This window comes from Calonectris borealis, chromosome 5 (genome assembly GCF_964195595.1).
Source record: "Calonectris borealis chromosome 5, bCalBor7.hap1.2, whole genome shotgun sequence".
Lineage (NCBI taxonomy): Eukaryota > Metazoa > Chordata > Aves > Procellariiformes > Procellariidae > Calonectris > Calonectris borealis.
The window spans coordinates 25,764,045-25,787,579 of NC_134316.1; the positions used below are offsets into that span (position 1 = coordinate 25,764,045).

At 46.3% G+C, this 23,535-nt stretch overlaps 2 protein-coding genes across 10 annotated transcripts in view; one reads left to right on the forward strand and one right to left on the reverse strand.

Annotated features, from left to right (window-relative positions):
- ANGEL1 (angel homolog 1) overlaps window positions 1-23,054 on the forward strand; it is a 32,667-nt gene extending 9,613 nt beyond the window's left edge. For 2 of the 7 annotated variants that reach the window (XM_075151448.1, XM_075151454.1), the window contains exons 10-11: window positions 1-165; window positions 22,436-23,054. In XM_075151448.1, the coding sequence (XP_075007549.1) occupies window positions 1-165; window positions 22,436-22,635 (365 nt within the window). In that variant the 3' untranslated portion in view covers window positions 22,636-23,054. Of the gene's footprint in view, window positions 11,782-22,435 lie in introns of those variants that run through there. The other 5 variants (XM_075151450.1, XM_075151452.1, XM_075151449.1 and 2 more) reach the window with 5 other exon arrangements.
- On the reverse strand, window positions 7,049-23,535 carry VASH1 (vasohibin 1). 3 transcript variants are annotated; one of them, XR_012673856.1, is made up of 8 exons: window positions 23,234-23,535; window positions 18,065-18,153; window positions 16,903-16,959; window positions 15,758-15,832; window positions 13,315-13,696; window positions 12,807-12,919; window positions 11,200-12,214; window positions 7,049-8,654 (listed from the first exon to the last, which is right to left on the reverse strand). XR_012673856.1 is itself a non-coding variant. In XM_075151473.1 (7 exons), exons 1-7 carry the CDS (start codon window positions 23,501-23,503, stop codon window positions 12,142-12,144), a joined length of 1,059 nt encoding a protein of 352 aa, XP_075007574.1. In that variant the 5' UTR covers window positions 23,504-23,535; the 3' UTR covers window positions 7,049-12,141. The 3 variants fall into 3 exon arrangements, 1 of the variants encoding a protein (XP_075007574.1); XR_012673857.1 differs by having other exon boundaries at window positions 12,011-12,214; window positions 23,234-23,518; XM_075151473.1 differs by having other exon boundaries at window positions 7,049-12,214.

The window sequence follows — 23,535 nt, forward strand, 5'->3', positions numbered from 1 at the left end:
GTCGCAGGCTGTACCAGGATGGAGCCCTAAAGCTGCTTGGCCGCCTTTCCCTTCTCTCTGAAGATGTCCTATTGCTGGCAAATGGCTTACCAAATCCTTTTTGTTCATCTGATCATCTCTGCCTGCTGGCTAGCTTTGGCTTGGAGATCTCCAGCCTCAGAGAGGGTTAGTGTTGGTTCCCTTTCCCTAAAGAAAAGCTGTTCTGAATACAGCAGTTGAGGCTCTGGATTGCACAACCTGCTTGCAAGAAAACTCTTTTCCTTGTCATGCCCTAAAAGTCCCTTTCTCCCCTCACACCCTCACAAAAAGCAGGGGTGGGAGAGTTGGAGCGCTTTTTGCATTGGTATTTTGTGGGTCTCTGCAAATCTGAGCTCTGTTCCCAGTGGGCTTCCAGTTCTATTCAGGCATTACCATCTCATAAAGGGATCCTTGTTCCACTGCTTTATTTAGCAGATGTTTTAGTGCAGTGGGAACCAACACTGTGTGAGAACTTCAAGGAGCTGGGAAAGAGGGGCAATGCTGCCTGCTTCTGGTTAGTTAATTGCTACCAAGGAGCAGGGGATGTATACACCAATATTCTTTCACACCAAAACAATGGTTCTTTTAATTTCTCAGTGATAGTTTATGAAGTATGGTCCTTCCAGGACTAGTTGTCATGTTGCCTTTGAGAGTTTTGGCTCTGCTCTTGGAAATGACTTTTACTTAATAATGCATAAGGGCTGCCTTGCTGGTAGAAGGGTTTGATGTAGTTGAACAGTTTCTACAAGAAGCTGCCTGCTGTGACTAATGGACCAGGGAATGGAATTGCCAGGAATGGAGCCAGGGGTTCTACAGAGCCACTTGCAGGACCTCTAGAACTGCAACAAAAGCCTAGAGGCCTTGGGGAAGGCTTGCTTCCTTTCTAGCAGTCTCAGAACGGTACCTAGTTTGGCATTTGTAGGAGAAATATTTACAATCCTCCCAGTGAATATCAGGTGGAAAAAAATTGTCCTGTAAGGCATGACAACCCCAGGAGGCTATAGCTCTGGGAGGTCCCAAAAGAGAGATGAAAATGGAAGGCATGTGAAAGGCAGCAGAGCCATCAGATGGAAGAGCTGATACTTGTCACTTGCCCTACTCTTCCTCTGTGCCCTCCCTATTCCATTCAGCCTGTCAGGGGTCAGATAGCCAACCTGTAGCATTCTCCTGCACCAGTCTTCATGCTACTGCCTTCTTCTGGAGCCAGCCACGTTTAGGTAGGTAGAAACTGTAGGACTGACCCCTGTCTCTTGGCAGGCATTGGGAGGGAGGGGAAGGCTGTGTAATTTGGAGCCAGATTGTCAATCGCTTGGATCCCAGTGTACCTTTGGTGTCCTATCAGTGTACTTTTGTCAGCAGTGGCTTGGCCAGTACAAAAACAATAGAACTGTACCTGTTCCTGGGGCAGATTCCCCAGTTCAGCCTGACATTTGGTGCTCAGTTTTTCCATGAGAAATGAGAGCAATATTGGCAGAAACATTATCAATATTCTGTTCCAAATGAGGCAGGGAAATCTGGTCCCACCTCGGGTTTTTGTGGGAAGGTACGAGGAGACTTGAAATACTGTTCTCTCTTCCTGGGTTATATTGGGGGATTTTCATATTTTAAATGTTACTTTCTTTATGAAAAAATAAATTTTTTCTAATCTAAGAAAAAACCACAAAGTAACTGCAGCACCTTGTGCTCCTGGCAACTGAACCCTCTGAGGACTTGCTCAACAAGGCTTTGCTGCCTGGGATGTGAAAGAGGAGAGGACAAATCAGCTACGCAAGATAGTAGTAGTGAGGGTTGAAGAGAGGGAAGAAGTGGGCCTAGCTGTTGTCTCCCAGCATATCCCCAAATCCCAGAGGTGATTTATTTGGCATCGGGTTTGTCTTGCAAAATGTTTTGCATTCAGGAACCCTTCCCTTCCTCCCAAAGAAAGCAAGTACTGCTGATCTTTTACAGCTCACTTCTGTAAATTGTACAGAAAAAAGGGGTATGCGAGGGGATTGTGTTCTGTGCCCATATGATTGTCTAAGGACTGCATATTCGCTTCTTGCCCCTGCCAGATGATGTGGTATTTGCGTGGTGATGTGTGGACGGCTTTTGCTACCCCAGTTGGGATAACATGTAGGAGTCTGTATAAGTGAACAGCAATCTGGGGGTGAATAAGTTTGCAGCTTAGTTTCATGGTTCTGGCATGGCACTGGTGTTTGTACATGGGGAGGGATGCAAAGGTTGTATTTCTATGGCTCTGTTTATCTGACAGTTGCACTAATTTCTGCAAGTACTCTTATTCTGATTTTGCAATTGGTTGTATTTGTAAAGGGAGGGGAGGAAAGGGAAATCAGTGAACCCAGAGCTTTATTTTCTGCCAGGCTTGAAAAGAGGTTGCCAGAAAGCAGCCTGGTTGCAGATAACTCCCACCAGCTGGTAACATTATAATAGGAAACTTGGAAGACACTAAAGGTTTAAAAACAACCAACCAAAAGCAAAACAAAAAACACTGTGACACATAGTGTTGGCACTTACAACTTTGGCTATCTGCTTCAGTTGTAATTGCTGGCTAGCTCTGATGGTCAACTGATGAGGTGTGTTGGTGTGAAAGCAGCCTTCCTGCCCCACCTTTTGAGACCCGTGAGGTGTGCACAGTACACCATCAGATGAACTGGTTGCCCCTGCACTGGCCGAAGCACCCTGCCAATCCTGTGATGTAACTGAGGCATAGGAGCTGAGCTTCAACATTTTATTTAAACCAAAGACTTGACTTTTCTCTTGGGTAACTTGCATGAAACCATCTCTCAGGGAGGTTTTAAGGTTCCAGCTATATTTTGTTGGAAAATCTAATGTTCCACAGGTCAAGCTAATGCTTTTTCTTTTGATACGTGAAATAATATGGTATGAACTTGGAATGGTTAAGTTGTTGAACACTGGATATGGAGTCATGTGCTGAAAAACCCCAGGACAATGCCTGCAAGTCCTCTGATTCTTCTTTCTGAAGGTGAGAAAGCTCCCAGAGGGACCTGCAGCTCCCGAAGCCCTGGCTCACACATGCTTCCTTGGGCATTCATAGGTGAAACTATTGCAGAAATGCAGGACCATTGCTAGTGACTGCATACAGACACACAAAGGCAGAGCTGAAGAGTTGATCGCTGTGGTTGTTTTGACCACTGTCCCTGAAGCTGTGGTATAGACCCCTACAGACCTGGCCTGTTTCAGGGAAAAAAAAAACAACCCTGTGTTCTAGAGCAGTTTGGAGTTAACACCAAATGGATCTGGAGACTTGTGAATGCCTCTGGCTGTGGAGGTCTATATGAGAAGTCTGGAGTGGGTGGAAAGAGTCCCTACCTCTAAAATAGCAACTCGTATATAGTTGTAGGGAGAAAATAATGTGTTCAGTGATGCTTTAAGAATAGCAAACAGTGATACAATAAGAGGCTGTGGTAATGAGCAACTTGTGGTGGGATGCAGAACTAAGATTCCAGATGTAGCTCTTAACACTGTTTCCTGACCTAAATGCATGACTAGTTGTCATTAGCACAGCTTTCTGATGAATTACAGAGGGGTCTGTAAATGGTTATGAAAGTGGAACAACAGGAATATCTGCTATACTCAGAAAGGGAAGGTATCATAGAGGTAGGATCATCTACATCATCTTAGTAGTGATTTAGAGCTCAGGGAGACTTGCACCTAGGGGAAGGGATGCCAGAGACCACTGGCAGCGTGTATACATACCCTGTTGTAAGTCTCTTAAGCTGCAGGAGCATGCAGCTGTAGACGCAAAGCACATTTGACGATGTGTCTTTGCTAGAAAAACAGCTTAGATTGCACCACAGCTGCTAGGCTGTATTTAGTTATGCTATTTAGATAGAAGTTGGACTTGCTTCACTTTCTCAGAGTTTTAAGTTCATCACTTCAGGAGGATGCCCTTTATAATCAGTTTTCCCAATTACATGGGATGAGAGGAGTGGTAAACTGTAATTGCTCTAGTTTCTTTCCTTTTCTTAATAAATGAAACTTGGCTGCTTCTTGAGGTCGTCTTTCTCCATGCCTTTTCCTTACGAGGTATCTCTCCAGCAGCTGTTTTCCCACAACTGCCATATCCAGTTATCTTTCTGAGTTACTGATGTTTTTTTTCTGCAGCTGTATTTCTTCAGTTAAAAGCTATGGGTGGAATTCTTTAGGGCTAAGTCTTATTATAAACTCAACATTTAAATAGCATCAAGCCATAAGATAGTGGGTTCCCTCACCCCTGAAGAGTTAAGCGGAAGGGGTGGGAGCTCTGAAACCAACACTTAGATGGGAATAACTCTTGTTATATAAAACAAAAAAAAAGTTTAAGATTTATCATTAGTGCCCTGTATGCCACCTGCTTTGTGAAGCACAGGAGAACTCCGAAATATACTTCACCTTAGTTCCTCTTCTCTGAGGAGTCTCTTAGAGGCTCTAAGAACAGTTCAGCATCTCAGAGAGAATCTCTTTTAAGAGCGGATCAAAGTATGTGTCCTGCTTCTAATGATACTTGAAAGTGGTGTTGGCAGTCTGCAAAGCAGGGTGTTGCTACAGTGCAATTTCTCCTCCCGTTGCCACCACCTCACTAATGAATGTTTATTTGCAGACATATCCATGGTTCATCCAAATGCAGATGAAGCCTCTTGTGGCTCCTCTAGAGGAGGAGCACACAAGCCTTGGTGGGATATCACCTCCTTTCAGTAGGCTTCCTGTTGTGCAAGTTAATTGAATTGCTGGCTTTGACCTGCTCCTTACCAGACTGTAGCTGCCTGGCCTGTAGTGCTTTCCATAGCGCCGTCACGCTGAAGCGCGCAAGCTGCATGATCACTGCCATTGAAGGTACTGCACTGTGTTTCAAAGTATGATACTGAGTTTCTGTAGAGAACTCACCTGCTGTAATGATAACCAAGATGACTGATTTAACAGCTGGCATGCCTCAAGCGCCTTCCTTTTGTCAGCTGTACAAGTTTCTCTTCTGTCAAGGCAAGTTATCCTCCAACTTTCACTGAAAATGTCATTCTAGTCTTGAAGCTCTTTTTCCTTTTATTTATTTTAAAATTTATTTATTTTATTTTAGATCTAGACTGCACATTCTTGTGCTCTAAGGGAATAGGAATGCTGTATAGTAGGAAAATTTTTCCTAACTTTGGTTAGACAAACACAGCAGCTTTCAAGGTGCTGAGGTGGCAAATGGGAGGACTAGACTAGACGCTGGTATGTGCTACAACAAAAGATGCATTTGTTCCATCCAATCTTTCCTTTTATACACAAAAAAGATTTGACTTCAAGTCTTAGCAATGTTATTTAGGTTTTTAGTCTTTTCTTTCTGGATGGAAAGCCTTCTACAGCCGTCTTAAGTTTATTCAGTTATTGGCCACTTTCAGGAGCTGCTCCTAAACTGGGGGTAGATGAATGCAGTAGTTACTCTAATGGTATTCTTCTCCTCCCTTCCTCCCACAGAGTGAGATTGGAGATAGGACGGCAGTCACTCTTTGCCAAAATAAAAATATAATCCAGGAAAGCCAACGCAGCTGAGTTAACTTAAGTCTGTAATGGCCTGCTATCCACAGCATGTCATACACATTTGCCTTCTGTAATCCTGCAGTCTCTGCACGAGTGGTGCTCTTAAGGCTCAGTCTCACTCTCTCATGAATGAATTTCTGTATGCTTTTAGGCATGTGAGAGCCTTAAGTTTTGCACTCTTGGGCTTCTCAGCGTAGTAGCTGACTGGGTTTCTTTTTCTTAATTTTTTTTTAATTACTGCTTCACTGAGTTGTGTATCCTTTCCACAATAAAGGTTTTCCACTAAGGTCCAAGTACCGTAATCTCTTAACTGACTTAAAAACCTAGAACTGCAGGAACTATCAGTAGCAGGGGGAAAACCTGATCTAAGAGGGAGCAGAAAGTCTTAATTTTAATCTCAGTTGTGGCTAAGTCACTGTTCTGCCATTCTCACTCCATTGTCTAGCAATCACCTTAACCTATACATCTATAGGGGGTTTAGGAGTTACCGGATTTTTAGCAAAATCTGCAAGACGTGGGCAGAGGGTATTTTCAAGAAAGCCTCTGAAGTAAAGGTTTATAGAAGTCACAGCATTTTAGGGTTTTTTTTCTAATATTATTAATCTTTAAGTATTTAGTAGGGGAGCAAGAAGCCTTCGACTAGCGCTGAAGTCTATTGTCAATTCCTGGGCTTGAACGCAGGCCATGCAGGCTTGTGAAGTGGTTACTTTCTTCTTTTGTGTCTTCATATCATCTACTAGGTGCTGTGCAATTACTTCCCCTCAGGGCAGAAGTTGTTCATATAATTAACTTAGCTAAGAGGGACTAGTGCATGTGCCATTCTCTTTGGAGTAACAGGTTAGGGGATGTTTATTCCTTTCCTGTACATGCTGTAGGCTTGGCCCTTGTCCCAGCTATTACTCATTTCCCTAGAGAGAAGGGGTATGTTATGCCTGAAAGATGATAGCCTGAATAAAGTTGGATCCCCCTTGCTGGGGAAGTGCACTGAATCTTGCAGCTGACTGTCCTTTATTAACCCAGCATTTGTCTTGAGAAGTCCTGGTGAGGTCATTTGTCTGGAACCACTAAACTACAGACCTTAAGCAGAATTGCTTTTCAGGCCAGGAAAGGAGACTGGATCATATGTTGAAGTGAATAGGTAGAGCAGTGCAAGAAGAGGCTTTTGTTAACCCTTACAGTATTGTTCCAAGACTTAAATTTCTGTTGCTGCATCCACTGACTTTTTTTCCATCCAGCCTGACTGATGGCAGTTCAAGAGTTAAAGGTGAGTTTTAGCCTTTGCTACCCAGCCACATACATACTTCTTACTCTCTGGCAACTGCCTCTGTGTGTGCAGACATACTCACCTGTTCAGACGATCGAAGGAGAATGGTTCTTCCATGTCCATAGTGTTGCGAGTACAGGGCATCTATACATAATCTGTCTGATACCATCACTCAAGGCTGTGCCTTTGACTTCTTACCTGACTGACAACGGGAAAGTTTAAATTGGAAAGAAAGACAGTACAGACATCTTATTTTCTCTGCACAGGCTGAGAGCAGTACAGAGGGGATTTTATTGTCTAAGTGTCAAAGGAAGCAGGAAGAAGTATCAACATGAGGGCTATGGGAAGTGCATAAGAACTAAATCTAAATACAAGTTCTGCGTTGGCTACATAAGAACACAGAACCACACTGATTAATTACAAAAAGACATACATGATATTGTTCTTAAAGAAAGAAACCTTCCATTTCTTAGTTCTGAGCTGTACCAGTGATAAAGATGTACATGGTTTTGGAGCACCCTATCAGTACTAGAGTAGAATACTGATGTGCATGGAGAGGGACCACTCTGGTCCCACTAGCACCATCTCAACCCTGACCTGGAGGGAAACTCTGCTCTGCAGAGATTACAGAGGATTCAGTAGCCGCCTGGGCCCAAGCTGAGTTGCTCTTGAGCAGACAGGACCAGGGCACCACTGAAAGAGAGTGGTTGTGGTACAAGTAAACACCTGCTCAGAAAACAGACAAAAATCTTAATTCCCTAAGGAGTTCAGCTTGGCTGTGGAGGGACCATCTCCACCTTGCTCTGGCAGAGCAAACACCAAGCCAGAATAGCACTTGCTTTCTTATTTAAGTTATAAATCCATAATGCAGGTCTTAATGTTGACAGGACAACAGTGCAAGACCACTGGAATACATGATGTTTTTTCAGCTAGACTTGCACACACAGTACGCATGGGACATAGAGCACTTCCTGCTTATATCTAGTGCCTGATCATCAGGACCATTTGAAATACTTCACTTGGAAGGAGCAAATGGCTAAAGCAACCACCTGAAGTGATTAGCCAGAGCCACTGGAGCAAGGTCAAGCCCATCTAAATCCAGACTTTTGCCCTTTGGCAACAGGAGCCTTCTTTTGTTCATTGTGGTTTCTTAAACTTCGCAATTTTAAGGACAGTCATGTTTCAGTCTATTCAACACCACATGTGAGCCTACCTTAAGGGGCAGGCACTTGATTAAGGCTTTCACCTGAAATACTTTAAAAAAAAAAAAAAATTCATGTTAAGCAGATCTGATAACAGCAATACAGCTATTGCATGAACAGAAACTATATTTCAACCACAGTTCTGGAGTCATTTATTCTGGTAGATCCAAGCATACTGTGTACTGACCCATACAGTGGCACACGGGTAAAATAGTCAACTGAAAAAAAGCACTCCACTCCCAGCTAAAACACTTGCAAACGTATCTTAAGTTCCTAAAGACTCATTTAGTTTGTCATATCAGAGTTAAAAAAAAGGCTGGTGTTTCACAGACTGATGGACACCCAACCCCGCTCTTTAGTATGTGAAGTTTATATCAGAGTGACACTGTAGCAGCAAGTTTTGCTAACTAATCCATTCATCCATTAAAAAAATTGCAGTTGGCCAGGTATCAAGGGACTAGTCTACGTAAAAGCGTAAAGAGGAACTCTTATTTCAAGGTTTGCATTACATTTAAAATAGTTTTGCTAGTAGTAGGTCAGTATTTGTTCAAGTCTTTCAAAGCTCACCTAGACTTCACGTACAACATAGGCAGTGTCTATCCATTCCTAGTGTATGGACGCAGTTCCCTTCCACAGAGTTCAGAGGACTTGTACTGCAGAATAGACATCAGATGAGATGTACTGAACAGTGAAATTTACACCTCAGAGCTACATGAGCAATCATATTAATATTTAACATTAAATAATTAATAGGACTCCTCAAGATCCATCTTTTTTGTTCTGCAGGCACTAAGAAGTATGAGTTACAGTCTAGTTCCTTATTTTCATTCCTTCTCTGTAGCTCTAAAGACTGCAGAAGTGAAAAAGACTCATCTCCAGCCTTTTTTTCCTTATGGTTAAAGGCAGACAGACCAGAAGCCAGAGCAGGTGGATGAGGGAGGAAAGAAGTGGAAGTTCAAAAGTTCGTCTTTCATTGTACCCTCAGGTTTCTTACGGCATAAAACTGGATTGCACTAATCCTCTCTGTCACAGAGGGATGCTGTCTTGTTTGTTAGCAAGGAAGCTAAACTTTGTATTGAAGTGATTCATCTTGTTACAGAGATGGGGGAGCAAGAGCAAGAAGGGGAGAATTGTTTGGTCATTTTCCAGTTTCTTGCACCATCTCCTGAACTGGAGATACAAAACCAGTAAGGGCAGGAATTCTGCCACATAGAGAAACGTAGTAGAAGGCTTGAAATAGTAACCCTAGTAGAGGGCTCGTCTGCTCCTGTATCTATCTTGAGAAGTCGTCAACATTAGATACATAAGAATTAAATGCCTCCTAACGTACATAATTGTGCAACTAAATCTTGAAAGAGGATATTCTTGTCTGGCTACAGCTGAGTATTAAGAGACTTTGAACTGTACCGGTTATTCATTCCTTAAACATCCACTTCCTTTGGTTTTCTAAGCTATTGGCATCAGTTGCATCCTGCAGAAAAGCACCTAATTACCACGTCAAACAAAGCATTTTGTTTTAAGCCATTCTGCCCTGGTGATCTAACACTGATGAGCATCCCTTTTGCCCTAATCTCAAGAAAGCATGAATAGCTTGCAGCTGACCCCTCACTTGCCCCATCTGTTTTGAAGTCTGCCTCCCCACAACACATTTCCCCTCCTTTCCATCTAAAAAGGCTCAAGTCTGTCCAGCTATTGAATGTGCTCTGTATGAAGCTACTAATTATTCTGAAGAGCTTTCTAGTTACTCTGAATTAACTAACCAACCAACCAACCAACGTCATGGTGAGGATGCATCCTAGTTTTAAAGTAGATTTTACAATATTTTTTCTGGATTTCATCCACTTTAATAAAACCTGACATTCAGTCTCCCTTGATGACTGCTGCTTGTATTTATCGTATGATTCACAGTGGCACCTGTACTTCAGTCCGCTGCATAGCAAACATTATGCAAAGGCAGTTTGTGGCTTCCAAGTGATCCATATTATTTACAGGTAGCTGTGGTACCTTTACAGCTAACATCATCATTAGCATCCAGACACTAAGTATGTTAATTTACAGCCACACAAAATTGACCAGAGGACACATTCAAACGGGTACTTGGCTTGCTACTGATGTCTAATTTCAAATTGTTGCAGGTAGCTGGAGTGCAAGGGAGGGTACAGGTGTTGCACTGCACTGTGGAAACGGGCATCCTCTTCTGGGTTAACCTTATCTTGGATCAGCAGCAAGTTCTGCCACCTCCCTATGGATTGTCCTCCTGGTTGTACAGCATAGCAGAAAACTACAGACTACAAAGAGAGCTTGGAAGGACAGGCTGCAGCGGTATGGATATAGCAAGTTACATCACAGTTAGGGATGCACAATTGGGAACCTGTAAGGCCCGAGTTAAATCGCTTGTGGGTGGTGCTTCAAGGATTAACACTGCTTTAACTCGACAGAAGAGCTGATTTGTTTGGGGATAAGAACCCATTCTCTGCCACCAAAATAGCATTGCTTATATGAGGGTGTGGCACAGCAATACTGCAACAAAAAACCTGGTAGTGCTAAGCCCCATTATGTTTCTAACAAGTTCACAGGAAAGAATAAGCCCAGTTCTAACAAAATTAAATATGTAGTATTTCAGAAAGTTTAGCTCCTTGTCAGTGCTGTGATAAAACAAGACTCAGTTTCTCTCAAGGATACTCCCTTGCTCAGTTTTTGCATCCCCTAGATCCACGCATCGAGATCACTTCAAGGCCATGCTGTTCTGACTTCTGGCGACCCCACTGTTTCCAGGCTCTAGGCCTCAAAGAGATTTCTGACAAGCATTATACTGCTTAATCAGTAGCACAACGCTCCCCTGAAAAGAAGTGTAGGAAGAGTCAAGGCTGTAAGCAGGCAGAAAGGCCCAGCCCAGCCCTTTGGGGAAGGCTAGCATAAGTGGTGGTGTTAAATACCGCAGCTATCCGAAGAGCCAGAACACAAGCACAGCTCTGAGACTGGGGTGGGGAACTACTTTCAGGAGGCTCCAGGCTAAGCTGTCAGGAAAGCAGCTCGAGCAATCTCCTCGAGAAGGGCTTCCCACCAAAAGGTGTCTGTAACTCTAGCACTAACACTACAGTGAGGAAGGAGCAAGACCCTTCTGGAATGGAAAAATGCTTGTAAAACCTGTTCACATCATTAAATCCTTCTTTAACTATTTATTCTTAAAATGCGTACCTCAGTGACTGAAGTGCCTTCCGCAAACTTTCACAGTAGCAGTCAGTAGAAGTTAATAGAGAGAAAGCTGATGAAGAGATGACTCAAAGTTCAGGCTTCCCACCAGCCCCTGCCTGCCCCTGCCTCCACTGCTGGGACGATTGAGGTCTCTGTGCCTGTTTTCATACGGCAATGGCATAGGCATATCCTGACCCACTTAACCACAAAAGGACTTACAGCAACAGCTCATCAGCACCGCAGTGGGTAAAAAGGATCATCATCCCACTGTCTACCCCTTCAGAGACAATAAAATGCTTTGAAATAGGCAGGACTAAGCACACAAGATGTGGTTTGTCTGGATGAGAGGCCCTTGTATGATCAATAAATCAGGCTGAGCAAATTCAGCCCTATCTCTCACAAGAGCAATGCTAAACAAAGTGTTCATAATGACAAAACCAGGCGTTTTTGCACAAGATACTGGCGCCATCCTATTCCAGCATCACTTCTCCCTCAGCCCTGCAGCCCTTGCATCGGTTGAAGACTTCTGTGCAGACAGGGAAGAAGTACTGTCAACAAGATGCTTCATCTACTTGCTGTCAACACGATGCTTCATCTACTTGCTGTCAACACAAAAAAATTGATAGCAAGTCTGCTGACCCCACTCACTTCATATTCGTCCTGCAGCAAACTCCCACCAATGTACAGATCTTTTTTATTTTTTTTTAAAATACTTGTTTCAGTGAATTAAGATGGACACCTCTCCCAGAAACAGGCAGGTGAATCCTCTGGGACCCATGGGATCCAGCTCTGGCACTGGCCCACTAGGAAGTACCTGGGAAGATCAGCACTCTGTTCTGCTCCCGCTCCCCTGTCCCCTTTGTCAGAATCACTGCAGGTGGATCCAGGTCCCAATTGTGGCCAGCAAGAAGTCTGTGGAGCCAGGCACACAAGGCACAGCTCTCTTCACACCCGGATCTGGTACCCATTGAGGTCTGGCATGGCTTTGGAATCGGCAGGCTTCTTCTCACCAGATGGCCTGTGAGCAAAGAGGGTAAGAACTATTCAGAAACTGTTTTTTCAGTCAGGAGGTGCTGCACATAGAGATGGCAGCACAGGAAAAGGTACAGGAAAGCTTCAGACATCCTACGCTATTGAGGGCAGGATTATTCTGCAAACTCCAGTAACTCTCCCAACGACCTCCACAGAAGAGAATGCAGGTTAGGAAAAGCAGGAAGTCCACTCTGGCACCCCAGATCAGTTTCAGGAAAACAATCTCACTGACAGCAGTGTAATTTTTGGAATCTCTTTGGGGCCCAGGTCTGTGAGACACCAGAGCTCAGACCCCTGCGTAAGGTTAAATATCAGCTACCAAGATCACTGTCTATTTGAACTGCCTTCCTCCTCCCTGCCAAAATGAGAAAAAACCAGCTGTCCCCTCACTCCCCAGCAATGATAAACTCACAAAGGCACAGACTAGGGAAGAATGTTGCTGCAGGTCAGAGAAGTGTTCCCTGTTACAAAGAACCCCAGTAAGACATCAGAAGGATCCAAAATCAGACAGCAAGGTGGAGTCTGTGAGTAAAACAGAGATGCTCTAGATAGGTCTCCTGCCCAGCAGCCCCACTCACCGTCGGTCCCCGCGGCTGTTGCGCCGATGGGGGCTGGCCTGACCTCTTTGTGGGGAGGAGACATCTTTCTTTCTGTCCTTGGTGGGAGATGGTGGCCCAGTTCCTTTGCCAATCTGCCAGAAAAATTAAAGTAAGAGCAACGTGAGCAGAAAACCAATACGAGTAGTAACCAGAAAACACAAAGCCTAATAATGATTAATTATATGGGAATAAAAGACAAAAAGGCAAGGCAAGTGCATCAAAAATGCAAAAGCCAGAAAAAACAAGCTACAGAGACAGCTGTGGCTCCAAGGACTGTATACGGTCTAAGCTCATTGCAACTGCAGTATTGCACGAGTGTTCATTAGGGGATCAGCCTGTATACAAAGGAAAAGAGCCCTAAGCCTCCAATTCATCCTCTGCTTCACCACCATCTAGGAGAGCCTCCTGCCACTTCATTCCTCCAGCACACCCTCAGCCAGGCAAGACAGTGGATGCGGCAGCGAACTACTCCATCCTTGCTGTTTACCTTCAGCCTCATATCACGGGCATGTCTCTCAAGCTCTTTGCGGAAGTCTTCCCGGGTTAGCTTGTCTAGATCCAGGATGGAGTGCTTCCACTCAATCTGCTCCACGCTGTGTGGGTCATGGGACACACAGTGGCCCAGCTTCACCTTCTTGAGAGTGTGCCAGCAGCGGCGATATGCCTCCTCAAAGTCAAAGATGAGTTCACTCAATGTGCGGAAGACGGGTGCTTTGTACATGAGCTCCTCGCGTCGGCTGATGCCCAGTGCCCCATAGCGGCCTCCAAAGTTCACCCCCAGCACAATGTGTCGGAAGTAGTTCCCTGAGAAGTGGGTTTTGAAGCTGATGGGGAAACGGTCCAGCGTGGTCATGTTGTTGGTGAGGTAACTGACAGCAGCCAGTATTCAGGAAACAACCAGTGATACCATTTTCTTGACAAGATACTTCCTTCCTGCTCCAAACCCTCCCAGCTGGCTCAGCAGACTCACCACTGACTCAGGCATCACATAGACAGGATTTGTTCTCCAGATCAAGAATCCAGCTCATTGCAAGCTGCCCTACTTCCATCTGGGTCATGGGGAAACCAGGCTTGGTCTCTTCAACAAGACAATCAACAAAGGGGAGTTAATTTCGAGGCAGTTTTGTGATGCAGAAGTTGCAGTGCTAACACCTCAAGTGTACTGTATTCCATAGCTCCCAAACTGTAATGCTGTAGCATTATTCCTCATTTTGTTTTAATCTGTTTTACTAGCTACTATTTCACACACAAACCAAGGAACCTTGAGGACAAAATACCATCAGACTACCCTTCTGAAAATTCACTTGCCATCTCTTCCCCTCCAGGTGGCTTTACCAATGTGCATCAAGAATCTATAGCCCGAGTGACATAGACTAAGCCTGGAAGATAGCTAGGAAGGATGTGTACTTAAAGATGACACATGTCTAGAATTAATAAAGGCATTGCCTAAGCTGGCAGGTAGTGTTAGACATAATAGTAAAGTGACATACACCATAATTAGAAGTTGGGGAGGATCCCTAACTTACTTTAATGTAGAGCACATGCAGGCAACACTGCAGTAAGGGAACAGTGTCATCCACAAAGGAATCATAGAACCATAGAATCATTAAGGTTGGAAAAGACCTCTTAAGATCATCGAGTCCAACCGTCAACCCAACACCACCATACCCACTACACCATGTCCCTAAGCGCCTCATCTACACGTCTTTTAAATACCTCCAGGGATGGTGACTCAACCACTTCCCTGGGCAGCCTGTTCCAAGGCCTGACCGCTCTTACAGTAAAGAAATTTTTCCTAATGTCCAATCTAAACCTCCCTTGGCGCAACTTGAGGCCATTTCCTCTCGTCCTATCGCTAGTTACTTGGGAGAAGAGACCAACACCCACCTTGCTACAACCTCTCTTCAGGTAGTTGTAGAGCGCGATGAGGTCTCCCCTCAGCCTCCTCTTCTCCAGACTAAACAGTCCCAGTTCCCTCAGCCGCTTCTCATAAGACTTGTGCTCCAGACCCTTCACCAGCTTCATTGCCCTTCTCTGGACACGCTCCAGCACCTCCATGTCCTTCTTGTAGTGAGGGGCCCAAAACTGAACACAGGATTCGAGGTGCGGCCTCACCAGTGCCGAGTACAGGGGCACGATCACCTCCCTGCTCCTGCTGGCCACGCTATTTCTGATACAGGCCAGGATGCCATTGGCCTTCTTGGCCACCTGGGCACACTGCCGGCTCATGTTCAGCTGGCTGTCAACCAGCACCCCCAGCTCCTTTTCTGACAGACAGCTTTCCAGCCACTCTTCCCCAAGCCTGTAGCGTTGCCTGGGGTTGTTGTGGCCGAAGTGCAGGACCCGGCACTTGGCCCTGTTGAACCTCATACAGTTGGCCTCGGCCCATCGATCCAGCCTGTCCAGGTCCCTCTGCAGAGCCTTCCTACCCTCGAGCAGATCAACACTCCCGCCCAGCTTGGTGTCGTCTGCAAACTTACTGAGGGAGCACTCGATCCCCTCATCCAGATCATTGATAAAGATATTGAAGAGGATCGGCCCCAGTACTGAGCCCTGGGGAACACCGCTCGTGACCGGCTGCCAACTGAACTGAAGTTAGGACTTCCTGACCTAACTCTAGCTATTATTTTTGCCCCTCTTTAGATGTTCCTTAGATCCTTCCTTTATCTTTTACTCACTTGTAGAGTTGTCCAGAGCCGCACCACCCTTCTTGGGGAAGGAGGAGCAACTCTGAAGAACTAGTTCTGATATTTCAGAGAATTGCTTGGATTTGGATTTTATTGGTGAGGTTTTTTGAGAGAACTGAGGAGGGAAAACAGAGGGATGTGGGGCTTGGTGACAATGTTATCAGCAACCTCAAAGCATCATAAGAAAGCAGAGGAGAAAACACAAGGATGGGCAGACATGCACAATTCCAGAGGAAAGGATACATTCCCAGGATCACAGCTTCCAGGCATTTTATTGGCAGGGCCTCTTTGGTCATTTCTTTGGCCAGGTCCATCAGCCTGCAGAGTGGGACAAGGGAAAGATGAGGACAGTTAGAGGGCTTGTGCTATGCAAGTACAGCCAGTTCAGCCCTTTTGCACTATATATGTAAGGTAGGTTTCCAGGAGAGAAGGTGGCCCACTGAGGACAGGGAACAGAAGAAAATACCTTCTTTAGGAAGATATTAAATCCAAACCAGGTCTCTACCACATGCTGTCGCTGCTTCAGTGAGCTACAGCAAAGCTGCCTACTAGGCCAACCTCTATTCTCAGGGAGACCACAGCAGTTGGCTCAGTGAGTTCTGAGTTCACACCAATGTGACCACAAGCAGAAGCCTCAAAGGACCAAGAGCTAGCAATGTTTGCCTCACAAGGTTCAAGGACATTGAAGCCCTCTTCTCTGGCATCAACCCTACTCTCCGTTCAACAAACACTGTGGAAGAGACATTGCACTGATAACACAAGACATTTGGGGTCACATAAGTCTATGGACTAGACCAATAGTAAGAAGCCAGTCTTGGGAGACTCTCAATATGCTGGCCAAGACAGTCAATGAACATCAGGTGCTTATCTCCAGGAACTTATGAGGCACAGTTCTTCCCAAAATCTGCAGTCAGAATACCCCTTCTCCTTCAAAGTATGAGACACCAAAAGCTTAGTGAGCCTAGATTCTGCAAAGGCACTCACAGGAGCTATGAAGTTAGACCTGTAAAGATACTTGGCTTTTACAAAGCTTGTTTAGGGCAGGACCTAATTTCAGAATACATCAGAAGTTCATATATTTATATTCCAATTAGAAGCAGGCAGAATCTGCAAATCTTTGAAATACATTTACGTTATTTTACTGGATTTACTGATTCATGACAACAAAACCTACTCTTGTCCTTGAGAAAGGCCAGACACAGCTCTGCCCAGCTGTGCCTGAGGCAACAGACAATAAAGTCACCTAAAGCAGGATGGAGCCATGGTACTGAAAGCCCTGAGTGCCACCTAGACCTTGGCCCAGGGGAAGGAAGAAAAAGCAGTGGGTATAGCAAGGCCCCAACATCTTAAAGCAAGGATTAAATGCTGTAGGGGCTGCCAGCACTTACCCAGTCAGAGGTCTGCTCTTCTTAATCTCAAAGAATTGTGTCCCAGTGTGATTGTACCTGGAGGCAAGAAGTTAAGGGCTTGGCAGCTTGGAAAGTAGAGTTTGAAGAAAACCTGTCTGAAGAACTTTCACGTTACTATTCTTGCAGCAAAGTCATGATCCCACAAATATAACAACAATGCAAGAGAGTCCCCGCCTCCCTCTCCTGCATTTCTCCCATTTATAGTCCCTCCTTACTTCCGCTGTATTTCCTTCTTGTCAATTCTTCTCTTTCACCCCCCCCCGCCCCGGTTTGCACTTCATTTCCCAAAGGTCCATGCTGACAGCACATGGTCAGCTCAGCTTTCCAGTTACCAAGGCAGAACAAAGTTTGATACATCTCTGCCTGCTCCGGTCTGCACGCATGGAGCATTGAAACAGTCATGGTACCTTATTCTGAGACTGACTGGGACCCAATCCAGAGCACAACCACCTTAGATGGGTGAGAGATGCCAAAAGGTCTGCCGCGTTACCTTGTTTTAGGGCTGAAGCCAGAGCTAGCTCTCTATCTCATCAGCGAGATTAGACTGTGCTTGCATGGTACCTACCTGCTGTCCAGCACAACAGGGATGGAGAAATCTCATTCCCAGGACACAGTCACACAGGCAGCTCTGCATATAAAGGGGCAGGATACCACAGATGCACAAAAGCGGGGTGACTTGCTGTCCTTTAGACAGCTACAGAGAAGAATGTTCGAGTAGGATGACCTGAGAGGTAGTTTTCTCACCACCACAGCTCACCCATGCCTTTACAGTGAGGTGACACAGCTTGTAGTCCATCTGAGACCTGGCTGTCAGGGTCTCAGATATGCATGTTTTTAACAAAATGGCACCGTAAAGCCACTGATCTAGAAGGGTGGGTAGTAGGGAATGGCCCTTAACAACATGCCCATTTGTTACCTGGAGTGAACAGGATGAGAAGGTAGCCTGGGTGGAAAAGAAAAGAAACAGAGCAGCAAAACAAACCATCATCCCAAGTCCAGCTTCCTGTTTTCAGGGAGCAAGTTTCAGTTGCCCTCCAGCTACAACAGAATGAGCTTTTCTGTTCTTCACAAGGAAGGAAAGTCCCCTTGCTTCCTCCTCCTGGGTTATCACACCAGTGACTAAGGTAACAGTAAAGGATACTGAAGCTCCCTGATGTAGCGCTGTACAGCTTCCAGGCGCTCAGGGATGGGGGTGGACGGCTGGAACGCAGGCACACTTGGTATGGGAATCTGAAATGGAGAGCAGAATGTAAATCACTGCTTCCAAACCTCTCCAGCTTCTTGCTGAAGTCAGTGGCACATAGCTACAGGGAGCATGTTCCTCTGAAACCAGCCCCTTTTTGCTGCCTGAATTGACCACACCAGGAACATTCCTCTGCTCCCACACTGATAACTGGGAAGGGATTCAGAATCCCCACAGAGCTGCAAGAGAAATTGTGTGAAATAGTCCTGCATTTAGGCAACGTTACATTGGAAGACTTAGATAAAATTAACTCACAAGGCAAGATGTGAGACAGGAAAGCTATCACCCAAGGGAGCTTGGCCTCATTTGAGTATGCAAACTGGAAGGCACAAAACAAAAATAAGAGAAGGAGAAAAAGAGGCAAAAACTGAGAATGAGTTTCCAGAAAGCCACCGGAGCGTGGAACTGTCCTGTAAGCAAGGGTATAAAGGTCCCTCACTGCCTCCTGGCAACTCAGGTGAATTGGCACTGACTAGGACACAGGCTCGACAGCATCATGACTCTCCTCCCTGCAGTGTCCCTTGTTTTGAATCATGTGGTCAGAGAATGACTTCTGAAAGTTCACCGTTCAGACTGCTGTCCCATTCTGACACCTCGGCCTTATGGGTCCGGTCAGATTTTCCTCACCATTTGCTCCACAGGGGATAACTGCAGCCTTATCAGCAGCTGAGAAAATGTGTATAAGGAAAGAGAAGGGTCCTGTCCACAGGACAAATATAATGGAGAAGACACAAATTTGGTGTGACTGACAGGCTTGGAGAAACAGCCCAGCATTTTCCCTCTGAAGGATAGCTCATGCCTTGCACACACCTCTTGATACCAGACTGCAGCTTTTCACAGCAGTTTGGTTTTTAGCATTTCAGTTCCTCCTCAGACTTCCCCCAGAGCTGGGCTACCCCCAGCTAAGAAAGAGTGAGTCAGAACCAGATCTTCCCTTGGGCCTTCCACTCCGCTGTGCACAACTGCCTCTGGTGGCCATGGTTTTGTAGCCAGCAGCGCTGCTTAGCCGCTCATCACCCTCCATCTGTATTTCTGTGGCCACTCATTTCCATACCTCCTTCTTCTGCCCTGGGTTGGCACAAGTGACTGGTGAACCAGGTCAAGCACCAAAAACAGCTGAAAGCCGAGTCAGCAAGCTTGGGCAGTTTTCAGTCAGATCAGTTCCCTGTCCTGGTTTGCCACATGGTCGTACTCTGCTTGTGCCCGCACAGCACAGGGCTCAGAGACTGCTTAACCTTGAGAGATGGGCTGTCGCTGCCTCTGGAAAACGTAATCTGTAAGTGCTTTTCCGTCTAGCTCCAAACACCATCAGCAAGTAAACACTGAGCTAAACTCAGTCTCTGTCCATTTTCTCTCCCGTGTTTTGATCTTTCTTTTCTTTTTTTTGGAAAACTAAGTAGCACCATTTGGCCACTGGTACCCATTTTCCTAGCACCTCTTGGAGGTGCCAACTGCCATCTCCAGTGCCTCATTTCTGTACCCTGCTTGGTGCAAGCAGAGGCACCGGCTGGCTCACTTGCAGGAGACGGCACAGGAACAGCAGCAGCAGATGTGAAACTGGGTTTGTTCAGCCGCAACAGGAGCAGGGAAGGCTCCAGAGAGTGGCACAGGGATGGAGCCGTCTCTGGAACCGCACGAGCTGAGTCAGTTTGGATGCTGTGAGCTGACATACTGAGTCATAGGAAATAATTTCCAGGCAGAAACAATGAAAGAGGTAACAACCAGGACAGGCTGACTATTTAACTTTGTTTCACTTCTTCAGCATGGAGACTTTCATGCTTTTTGAGTGGAGACAGACGGATTAATTGCATGTTGACAGCACAGACTAATGATTCTGGGTAGTTACTCTTCCCTTTACTAGTACAGACCCCCAGATCCCCTTTTCCTCAAAGGACTGTGCAACACTGAGACAGCGTAATGGCAACCAGTTCAGCACGGGACTAGTTAATTCAAAAGGGCCTCCTGCACCTCAAGTAATTAAACTGATGGAAGTACAGCATGCTTTCTCTCTCAGATCTGGGCCTGCAGCCCAGACTGGGCTACAGTTTCTTTTGCATCAGGTCTATAGCATTTTAATGGGGCAATAGAAGCAGGAGGAGAGGAATAAGGTCTCCATCCCTCAATCCCAGACTGACAGGATGGGAGACCCTAATGCTTTGTTCTTACCCAGCATCATCCGCTGCACATCTCAGAAGGGCTATAAATATTAGGCGGTCTTCACAATCCTCCAGAAAGCAGAGAGGAACTTATTTGTAACAGAAAAGATAGGAAATCAGATCTATTTTGCTTTCTTTTTAGTTATTCTGAAAGATGGAGAGAGAGCTAGGAAGAGAGCCCAGATTTCCCAGAGCACATACTTCTGCCAGGCTTAGCAGACTGACTGAACACATCCTTGGTCCCTCATCACTTGTGTGGAGGGGTTGCATCACCCCACTCCTAGATTCATGCACCCCGGCAGGCTGGCTATATGCATGGGATTGGGACTCTGCTTTTAGAAAGGGGATCCTGAGAACAACAGAGATTTTCATGTACTAAGTGGGCCATGCTGTACATGAGACAAGGCAGATGGGGGCAAGGCACAGACAAAGCTCCACCCTTATCATATCACAGAGGTGCTTTTTTGGCCAACCTAGTTAAGCAACAGTTTCTTTATGGTGCTTATATGTATCCAAGCTCCTCCCTAATCTTCCTTTTGCAAATAACATGGGAGCAATACCAATCCCAGTTGTTAGCCTGACTAAAGAAACGAGATTTTTTTCCCCTCTCTCTCTATTATGAACCCATTAGATGCAACTCTTCCTGTCTTTGCCCTCGTAACCACCTCATTTAAAATCCATCATTTCTTAATGAGGCAAGCACACATCACTTTGTATTTCCAGTGTGCACCCATTTGATGGTCCCGGCAGCTCCAAGCAAAGCAATACCCCACCCTGTTGCTAGAAAGGAAACAACCTGCAGGAGGGTGGCACTCTCGAGCCTAGCATGCATGGCCAATCAACTATGTCCTGCCACCGTGGCACGGCTCACTCGATGCCTACTCTCCCCAAATCTACTAGAAGGAAATGGAGAGCAGAGATCTCTGAGCTCTCTCATGCCAGTGAAAGACACTATGAAGTCTAATCACAGCCTTCTGCAGCCATCATTTTACGGTATTAAGTTTAGTCTATGGACAACTCTTTTGAGAGTTATTTCCCCCAACACCCAATACTGGCTACTGTTCAAGGCCAAAAATTTCAGGGTAGGCAAACCACTGTCCAATTTCCAACACCTAAAAAGGCCTATTCACCCTCCAGCACATGGACAGTACCTGGCTTTTGAAAGGAGCTAGGCCTGCAGAGTACACTCATTGCCCTAATTCTCATCTGTTGCATCAGCCATTCAAAGAAACTTGATGGCACAGAGATGATGGTGATATAAGCAGCCTTCAAAGATAAAAACACGTGCCTAGAGGGGTCAAGGAGCAAGGGAAACAGAGCTTATCCGTCCTTGCTGCTTCCTGCATCCCAGCAACCTCTCAGCTGTATGACTGGTGAGCTTGGGAATGGGATCTCAGATTGCGGAGCGCTGAACAGAGTTTATAGATCTGGTTCCCAGGGCTTCTAGCAGATGCCAAAAAAAATGGATAGCCTAATTTCATCTGTTACTGCAAGAGCTCATATCACTTGTGTCCCCTAACTGTAACCGTTTGGCACCAAGACTATAAAGTCAGAACAGTGGAAGTACTTCACATTAAGACCAAAACCAGAGACTGAACACTGTATTTCCCTCCCCTCATGCACTGGACTCTTGTTTGTGAACTTCTTTCTTCCATTTCCCTCACCTTTCTTGGCCAAATCAGCCCTTTTGGTCAGGAAATTAAGTAGTGAGTGTTTTGATTGATCTGAAACATGTTTTCAGCCTTTGCCCAGGCTTGGGACAAAGTCAGAGGAGAGGAGGGAAGTCTTAAAAGGAAGGAAAAGTCTAGTGGGGTTAGGATAGGGACTATAATCAGGATTCGAGATTTGTTCTGGTTGCTGCCACAGATGCTGTAACTCTTCACTGCACAAGTTACATCACACGCTTCTCCAGAGTTCCTTGTGGAAAGCAGTAGGGATTGCCTGTGCTCTATATAATAGCATGTTTTTGCATACTTCAAATTACCTTCCAAAGGAGGTAAGTCCTTGCTAAAAAAGCCTGAGCAGAAAAAACTTGTATTTGAATTTCCTCTGTTGGGACTGATGGGAATACTCTCATAACCCGCCAATGGAGTGACACACCATATGTTTGCAGTGTCTTTTGTTCACAGGATGCCAATGAAAGGGGGAGACTTTTCTCTGGCTGAGGTGCAACACAGCAACAGTCACAAGAATTCACATGCAAAAGTTTCAGTATGGCACAAGGGCACCAGGTTAAGTGAAATGATCATCGGTTCCTCTTTTCGTAGAGTTCTTTGCAGCAAGGCCAGGAATGTGCTTGGAAATCACATCTGACCCTACACCAGCAACAAGCTCTGCAAGCGTTTGCTAACTCCTCTTAGAACTCTTTGGCATCAAGAGTCTCTTTACTGACAGACACCGTTGTGTGCAAGAATGCCTTTTGGTGTGGGAGACTGTACCAAAATCTAATTTCATCTGGTTCAAAGACTCACGTCTGCCTGTCTCACTTACGCTCCCACCTCAAGTATTCGGACTCTTCTAAATTTAACTCTCCTCATCTTTTCATCACTTATCCAGTCTTCCTCTTTAGGGCAATCCATCTCCCTCCCAGGGGGCTCACACATTAGCCATCTGATGTCTGTTTTCCAGCAAGGCCTCAGAAGAAGAGGGTGCTGCTGGCGCGCCCGGGCAGGGCAGAGCCCCGCAGACACCCTCGCGCACGCCGAGTTAGAGCGTAGCTTTGCTTCCTGCAAAAGGACCCCGGGGGCCCTTTTCCCGAGGGAAGCCCGGCCTCCAAGGGGGGCAGGCGAGCGGCCCCTCCCAGCGGGATGCCACAGTTTCCCCGCTTCCCTTCGTGCGCCCCGCAGGGAACGGCGCGGCCCGGGCGCTCCCGCCGGGACCCCGCGCCGCACCAGCCCCGGGGGGGTCTCACCTTGGGCAGGTCGGCGGCGCCCCGGATCCTCTGCGCCACCCGCTCCCCCTCGGGGTGGATCCTGCCCACATGCCGCCACATCCGCTCCCAGGTGGGCTCGTCCACGGGCAGCCCGCCGCGGTTGACGAAGAAGGGGACGCCGCCGTCGCGAAGATCCTCCTCGCCCTCCTCCTCCTGCTGCTCCTCGTCCCGCGGCGCCGCCACCGCCGCCTCGCCGGACGGGGGGCGCCTGGCGGCGGCCGCGGCTCCCGCACCCCCCGGCATCGGCATCGCCGCCGCCCGCGCTCAGCGCCCGCCGCCCG